General features: G+C 44.4%; 1 protein-coding gene across 1 annotated transcript; it reads right to left on the bottom strand.

The window, feature by feature from the left end:
• Positions 1-286: 286 nt before the first annotated feature.
• si:ch73-62b13.1 (Carbohydrate sulfotransferase 1-like) lies at positions 287-8,352 on the bottom strand. Its single transcript, XM_050073304.1, has 3 exons — positions 7,833-8,352; positions 3,032-3,203; positions 287-2,177 (listed from the first exon to the last, which is right to left on the bottom strand). The coding sequence occupies exons 1-3, from the start codon at positions 7,833-7,835 to the stop codon at positions 1,048-1,050; spliced, it is 1,305 nt and encodes a 434-aa protein (XP_049929261.1). The 5' UTR covers positions 7,836-8,352; the 3' UTR covers positions 287-1,047.
• Between the last annotated feature and the right edge of the window lie 502 nt (positions 8,353-8,854).

Here is an 8,854-nt window from a genome sequence, read left to right as displayed (position 1 = left end):
TGGTTCAAAGTTAACACAAAATAAAGCACAGCATGAGCAGCATGTGTTCTCTTGAGTCAAAAACATATCTGTTACTACAGACACATCAGCAGGATTGAATTTTGGCTGAAAGACAAACCAAATACAGAGGGATTTCAAGATAAAAGACAATGGATTTGCACCGTTCTCTGTTTGCAGCACTAAAACTCGAGCACTTATCTGCTTTCCTCCCAAGATTGAAGAAATTAAACATCAAATAAATGCGGTTGCAAGAAGATTTCAGCAAGCTGTGTGGTAGATATGTTATTACTTACATATGAATAATTTATTTTAAAAAGTCTAGAAAATATAAACAGCATAGTTACAGACATAAAATGTTCAAACACATCCGTTACTTAGCATTTGCACACTTGCGTTGCAACAGTTAATCAGTATTTACAAGCAAACAAACATATTCTCATATTCTCAACGTCTTCACAGAGAAATCAAAACTGCTCTGTGCTGCAGAAGATTTTCTACCTACCATATGTGACATTTTAATCCTTTTCCAAAATGCATTAGAGACACTTGGAAGGCGCTATAATTTATTTATTTTTTAACAAATAAATCCGCCTCGTTTCCTGTTTTTCTCACCTTCAGGAACATCGCTTTTTGTGTGACTTGGGGTCGGATTTACTCTGAAATGGTGCCTGGGCTGTTTCAAGTGTCTTTTTTTCTCCTTTAAACACTGAAATTATGAGAAAATTAAATCATGAAAAAAAAAAACACAGCATAATATCTTCATCACATCAGGATCCAGCTTACTGTTGAACAAGTCGAGATTTTTTTCAATCAACACATACAGCTGTTTATTTTCGATCAACACCTTTTCCAGCACCAGAACAGCATTGACATTTGGCACTTCTATTATCTTTGACAAAACCATATAAAGAGATATTAAATTACTTTAGGAATTATTGAAAAATAAGATAAATTACATTCATTTTCTCAGCATCATGACGGAGCGGTAAGTCAGCTGAACTAAATAAATAAATAAATAAATAAATAACATTGATTTTTAAATCAAATCTACCATGTGGCTGGTTGAAAGGTCCTGTGTTCTACTAAACTGTGAGACAAGTTTCTGAGTTCGCCTGCTGAGTGCACCTGCTTGTACCCCAGCAGGGCCAGAGTGTCGTTGCACAGATTCTGCACAGTCCTCACGATGTCAAAGCCCAAATGAAGCCTCCAGCTCTCCGCTGTCGCTCTGGAGTCTCTGGTGGTGGAGTACCTGTAGTTCCACTCTGACGGAGACGACACGTTACTGTTGGTGTTCTTTGCGATCCACATTCGTACCCTGTCCTCCATCTCCAGCCCCACAAACCTGTACAACTCAGTGGCCTTTTCCTTCGGGTTGAACGCCAGGTCCTCATACCGCACCAGCAGGTAGCGTCCCCTCAGCCACGCTGGCCTTTGAAGGCCTGTTTCTGCAGACGCTGTCATGTCCTTGCAGGTGCTGGTGATCTGTGTCAGGTCCACGTATCGAGGCTGCCGTCCTGTCGCGTTCCATATTTTCCAAGCACGGAATTGATCTGAAAACGCCATCATGCGTGAGGCAAGGATGGCTCTGGGGTCTCTCACCAGGTGGATGATCTTCAGGTCCAGACGTGGATCTTCTGTCAGGGTGCGCAGGTCCCCCACCTCAGGGACCCGCACAGTCTTTATGGCTACGTGTTCCCTTGACAGACATGACATTGAGGCTAGGGTGAGGTTCAGGGCCCCACACTTCTTGGGACACCAGGTTTCATCAGGAGGATCAGAGGCTGCTAAATCCCCTCCCTCTGAACACACAGGAGGGGAGCAAAGGGCGTGACTGGAACTTCGGCGGAAGAAGGAGCTTGTGACGTGGTTCTGGGGCTCTGGACGGATGTAATTCTCCATGAAGTGAAGGTCACAGGTGTACAGATTGAGGAGCAGGTCCCTGTACGCTCCCAGTAGGGCCCGGCGATCCAGGGTGCGACGCAGCCTGCTGCTGGAGTTGGTGAAGGCCTGCTGGACGTGGTAGAGAGGCTCAAACACATAGAAGATCCCTGGGTGCTGGTTGAGGAGCTGCCCGGTGAAGGAAGAGCCGCTGCGCGTGGTGGCAAACAGCAGGATGTGCTTCCGCGGTGACTCTATGGGCATCCAGCTGTCATCGCACAGGGCTCTCCACCTGGAGTCTTGAAGAAATAAACAACAAAGTCAAGTTTAACTCATATTGTGTGACACGGATGTCAGCTGCATCCTGTTTTTATTACAGTGAGCTAAATAACGACTTCAGATCACACAACCTGTTCCCCAGGTTCAATTTCTCTTAAAAGAGGAGTTATTTCACTTATTTGCGAAGAGTTACTTCAGCTCTTAAAGTGAGTCGGTTTTCGTCATAACTTCAGTCCAGGAGAAAGTACACCACTGAATCAAGCCAATAAAGCTTAAATAATTTAGAGGGTAAACACGCCTGAGTAAGTTGCTTGTCTGCCGGTGGTTACCGAGGGGGCTTATGAAATGGCGGATCTCTAAATATAGCGCAAATAGCTAACGTGTAATTACTGCTGATGAGGAGTTGATTGCAAAGGGGATGTTACTTTCGTACACAGGAGCTCGACGCCAGCGAGCTACAGCTGCGCTATGAGAGGGGATTAATGGAGATAAATTGGAGGATAATTGTAAAACGAATCACACATATTTCATTTCTCTTTCCTCCCCACTTGTTGGGAATCCCCTTGTTTACTGAGCTGCTTTCTTTTTCTGTAGCTTCAGGCACAGGTTTGATGCTGTCTCTTTCCTTTAAAGTGCTAAAATATTATTAATATCACTGATCAGGTGTTGAGTGTGTGTCTGTTTATGACCTCTGCTGCAGCTGCACAACCAAAGTCTGTAACAATATACATACATTTTAAGTTATTTGAGTTATTTTTGCAATGCACATGAGCATATCCACAGTAGATATGCCAAAAGCTCTATACACTTTATGCCCTCCTGTAGCGAGGCAGGACAGTATTTAGGACAATCTTGATTGGCTGTCGAGGCGTACCTCTGTGGTGTCTGGTCTGGCAGCGGTAGGTTCCCTGACAGGGTCCAGACAGAGAGTCCCTCAGGGTCCGGATGGCCGTGTACTGGACCCCAAGAGATGCACACACCAGCAGCAGCACCGTCTTCCAGGAGCACTCCATCCTGCCCCCCCCTCTGGCTCTACATCCTTCACGCTGATACCGCCAGGGAGACACACACAATGAGATTTCATTTTGATGCATTTTCTCAGCTTCATACATGTGAAGCTCTCACTCCTTTGCGCCTGCAGCACTCCACTGATGGCCACTGAGCAGATCTTGCTGGGCACTTGAACAGTTGAACGTAAAGTATGTCACATTAACTTTCCCCGTACAGATTTCCCTTGCTGGTTCAGAATGTGAACATTTGTCCTACAAATTGTGTAACTGTGTTTTCTATAGTAGTAAAAGAGTCATTTGAGTGACTAAAGGAATAGCTCAGCATTTTAGACATATGGTTATCTGCCTTGTGGCTGAAAGACTGAAACACTGTTGTGTCTGTACAGTAAATATGAAGATGCAGCCAGTTAGCTTAGCTTAGTCTAAAGACAGGAAATGAGGTTAAACAGGTAGGGTTGCCAGTTGTCCCGTAAGTACAGAATCATCTCGTAATTTGAAACTACAAAATGTGCTCCAAATTGACCAGGGACACGCTTAGTTTTGTATTTCTGAGAATCAATTCAGTGCAAGCCTAACATGTATCTTACAAAGATTACAAGTTTGACTATTTAGACAGGGAGATTTTTGTGAGATAGAAGGAAACCCTGCAGCCTGTCTGTCATGTTACATTCTCCTGCTCAAACAGAGAATGTGCTTCTCAGCCGTTGTGATTCACGACTGATGAGAAGCTGCTGTCTGGTGTATCAGAGCAACGCTGCTGCTCACAAGTGACAAGTGACAGCGTTGTATACAGTACTGACAGCGGTGTGAGATTTAAAAAATGGCAATCAACGAGCATGGTACACCAAAAAACGGGAGAAGAGATTACAAAAATAGGCTACAGAAAGGAAGGGGAAATGATCACCAATGGCTGCAATGTGTGAGTGTGAATCATAGATTTTAATAACACCTAGATGCCAAGATGGCGCCGATTCATTCCAGTGGAGTTGCTCACCTGGCACATATGCCAAAAAAAGTTTTTAGCTGAATATGCGCAGTAGTCTTTCTCCCGAGTTCTCGCTCGGCTCATGATGACATCACAGGTTTTTAAAATGCTTTTCTCCGCATGCGGAAAATTTGATAAATATAAAACCTCCATGTATCAAAGATGCTTCATGGAAAGAGTCAGAGCCTTGTTTACAGTTCAAGGCGTCCTGTCGACAGTTTTGCAGACGTCTCTTTTATAATGGTAGCCTATAGGGAAAATGCTTTTGAGCCACAAGGATTTTTTTTTGTTGAAATACCGTAAGCAGCCCGTGGGAAAAATTGGCTGCATGGCTGAGCAGTGTTCTTTGGGGCCTGGTGAGAATATGCACAAGGCCAACTGCATCATCTGCCACTGGATTGTCTCCATTAGTCATGAAGGAATTTATGACATCAAACAACATGCATCAGCAGATATGTAGTCATATAGTTCAACACCCTCCCCACTGCTCCTTATTTCCATTACAGGAAGTTGGCAACCCACAGCTAGCCTGGCTCTGTGCAAAGCTAACAAAATCATACATCAAAAGCTCACTAAATAAAATCTTACATCTCTTTTTTACTAAACAAAAATGAAAGTATAAAAATGACAATTTGGGGGATTGTATGCAGGTTTAAACACACTATAGCCTGTTAATCAGAGAGCTTCAGAGGTGCTGGTCGGTGAATTTTGTTGCATTCAGACAGAGTCAAGCTCGCTGATTCTCCTTGTTCCTGGTCTTTGTGCTAAGCTAAGCTAACCAGCTGCTGGTTGTAGCTTCATATTAGAGAGGAAGTAAATAAGAGTATTTCTCAAAATGTCAGTTTTCCTTAAAAACACACTTTTTAAAAAAAAAATATATACTTGAGGAAAGGTTGCCCTCTCTTTTCAAGCAAAGCAAAGAGACATCACCTTTTAGCATTTCTAACATAAGTAGCTTAAATGCTTTGAATAAACAGGTTCAGGATTTGTTTCCTTAAGGATCCCCAAAATTTGCACTGCAGAAAAAACACAACTCAAAGGTCAGACCTCTTCAGGGAAATGGTAGCAGTAATGTCCCTATCTGAAATAGCTCCACTATTCAAGATACCGTGCACACACAGTTGCATAATTGCATTTCATTTTTGCTTTCCTCTCTTCTGGGTAATTAAGCCTCTAAGCCCAGCAGAGAGCTACATACCCAGATAAATATAGCTGTCTTCACATAGATGAGTGGAGAAGTTTCCTTTGTACACTTCCGAGTTTTTTGCCACTGGGCATGAGAGAGCAAAGGGAGATGTGATTTTCCAAATGGATTTAGAAAAAAAAAAGGTGCTGCCATCCATTTGTCCCTCTGCACCAAACTGATGGTAGGTAATCACACGCGATCCCTGGGCACAAAGTGTGTCTCCATCACTCACCGAGGCAATCATCATCAAAACCGCAGGTAAATATACATCATATTACTGACAAAAATAAATATTGCCTTCCTGTTTGCCTCCTCACCCTCTTTCTGTCACTCTGTCTCTCTCCAGTCTGCCTCTTGTTCATTAATGATGTTTATGTGTCCCTGGCAGACTCATATCCTCAGGAATGTATCACACTGAGCTCAGATCGGCTTTTGATGTTCCATTAATCACAAACAGCGCAAAACCAAAGACATTTACTCTGTGGGTGAGGGGGAAAAGAAATCGAGCTGACATCATGAGCCATTCTGTTTGAATACGGCTAAAAACAGCAATCGCAGAATGAACCCATCAGGGGGAGAAACTTTGTTAGCTGCAGACAGAATGACAGAAACAGGGACGCTCTAACTGTTTGTCTCTTATCTCTGAACAACTTTAAAGCTGTTTGTGCATTTGTTGAAGGACAGGAGAGACGGATGAAAAAGCAGAGAAATAAAAGCACGAATGACTGTAGATAATGAGAAACTTTGACCAAGCTTCTTACCGCCCCTGACACTTAAGAGGGGGAAAAAAATCTGTCAATTTGACAGTCCTGCCATCCATACCCTACATGTACTGCACAGCTGGCTGACCAAGGCACCTCACATGATTCCTCAGCGACAGGTTTTGTTTTCCTTTCCAGCCGTGATCAGGGCTCAAAGCACCCTTTGCTACACACCCTGCTGCCCTCTGGAGAATGAGGACAGATGCTTCAATGGATTAAAGCAATTTGATTTGCAAGTCCTCTATTCTCCCTGGCTTATAACTTCTCCCGCACCGGGACTCACACCAGGAATAATACACACTCTGTCAACAGCTGGAAGGGGGCCGTGAGCTTCAGACAGTCCCAGCTTTTGTATCCCTTAAACAATAACAGTGCTTACAGGGGATAAAAGCCTCGGGGACAGGATCAAGGAAAGATTACACTGTGTGGTGCACGCTCCTCTGGCAGGTTTGACTTGTACACTGAGGCGTTGCTGCTGCTGAGATAACATAGCTAGCAGCAAAAGTGTTGGAGGTAATGACATTGTGCACGGTGCAGGGAAGGCAATTGCCTCTGTGGAAAATAAAGGCAACAAATGAGATTATTGAAGTTAGTGATGAGGGTGGGACTGAGGGATTTGGGATGCAAGTGATTGAGGGATGTGACAGTGCCAAAGATTTTTCTATTAAGGCACCTCGGTGTGTTCACAGATCCTCTGAGTGAGGCAGTTTATTGGCAAAGCCTGATGATCAATCCTGGGGAGCACGGAGAGTTGAGAAACAGTAGCAACGACAGGAGGAGCTTTGAGTCTCCAGCTAGCGTTTCTTGCTCTGCTCTCCATCTATCTATCCATCTTTTCCCCCTCTCTCTAAACTAAAACATACACACACACACACACGCACACATACATATATATATATATATATATATATATATATATATATATATATATATTCACGCAGAGTGCCACAGGCAGAGAGCAGAGCAGAGCTGCTGCTGTGCGCAGAGGAGCTGCATCTGACCCCGGGCTACAGAGGAGCTCCTGTGATAGGGAAGAAGATGAATCTTGTCCTACATGATTCCTCCAGCGCGCACACACACACCCACACACCGGGGCACACACAGTAAAAGCACTACATTACGCACAGGGGAGGGAGGAATGAAGAAAAAGCTTCATCTCATGTTGCCCTGTTTCATTCACAAACAGCAAAATAAGAGAGAGAAAGAGGGGGCAGAGCAGGTTAAGTGTTCAGATGAGTGAAGTGCGGAAAACAATGTAAAGTTAAGGGATGATGAAATTAAGAAAGACAGGATGGACCTGCAACTTTTGTATCCCATCACTTACATCCACACATGATGGGCTGCTGTCCGAGTCTAACTGTAAGTGATGATGACAAGCACATCATTTGCATCTGAATACAGTTATAATACGTTTTCACTCATTAATACCAATGTAAACTCAACATAGAGCCATTCCCTCCAGAATATAACTTAATAAATACAATAAATATGTGTCACCACATCACTGAGCCCATGTGGAGCATCACAGTAAAGCCGATAAAGTAGCCTTCCAGATCACTTTAAACTCACCACTAAGTACCGCAGACACACTTTAAGTCGCTGTGTGGAGAAATCACTGTCATTTAGACTGATTGTACCGCTCATATAATCCTTATCGTGATACTCTCCGTCACATTAGAGCATAAAAATCGCGTAAAATCCAACAACAGCTGATTAAAAAAATGTTGCCTTACCATCAACGCACTCGGTAGGATTTTTCCGGCCGGTCCAGTCCTCTGCGCTGCATTTGTGAAAGTGTGTGTATGTGTGTGAGTGGATCAGCGCTGCCGCCGGTGTGTCCAGAGCCGGAGTGGATTCAGAGCTGGAGATGCGCCATGGATGGAGAGCGGCGAGAGGCTGCGCGAGGAGGCATGTCTCACCCCTCCAGAGACCACACAGGCTACTGGAGCCGAGTCTCTAGATTGGATGCAAGATTGCCTCGCCGTGCATTACGCTTTGATGCCGTGGGGGTACGTTTCATTGCGTCTTGGAAATGCATGTGATATTACCAGGCAGTGAATAGAACCAACACATCACTAAGTCCAACTAAAAAAATGACCCTGCTCCTGTTGCCATCATCATTTGAGGTGTTTGCAGGTGTGAGAGGACCAGATATTTCCCATATTTCATGGAGGCAGGTTCCATCAGCTCCAGCCGGCATCAACAACCACTTCCCACCATGAGTCTCATTCCTCCTTCTCTGTCACTGTCATGCTCTCTGCAGGGTTTCTCACTCTACCCTCTCACACACAATCACACATGTCTCCCATGGGACTACATTGGCTCAATGACCTCTATTTTTCCTCATTCCAGTGAGGATGACTGCTATCATAAGATGTGTGCCCCCCTCCTCACTCTGCCGCTGACTCCCTGGTGTGAAGAGATGGGTGCCATATCATTGCCCCCAGGGGGTTACCGTGGGGTCAGGCTTAGCCTGTGACAGCCCCATTACTCCTGGGAATGGGGGTCGATTCTGTTTGCAGTCTTTCAGATTTATCTCCCGCTGTGGCAGAGTCACGCTGGCTAAAGTGTGTCTTTACTGTGACTTGCAGACAGATTGGTGAAATAATGTCATGGCTGCATCTCAGTTCTCACTTGTTTCATCTCTGCTGTTGGATGATTTAAGCTTTAAACCCTCCATCAGTGGGGGATTAGTTGTTCCAACTTTGCTGCCCTCACCTAACCTGTGTTTAAACCTCTCAGACAGCACAAGTGA

This window comes from Epinephelus moara, chromosome 20 (genome assembly GCF_006386435.1).
Source record: "Epinephelus moara isolate mb chromosome 20, YSFRI_EMoa_1.0, whole genome shotgun sequence".
In the NCBI taxonomy this organism is placed as follows: Eukaryota; Metazoa; Chordata; class Actinopteri; order Perciformes; family Serranidae; genus Epinephelus; species Epinephelus moara.
Note: the sequence above shows the minus strand (reverse complement) of the source record. Positions and strands in the feature narration are given on the sequence as shown.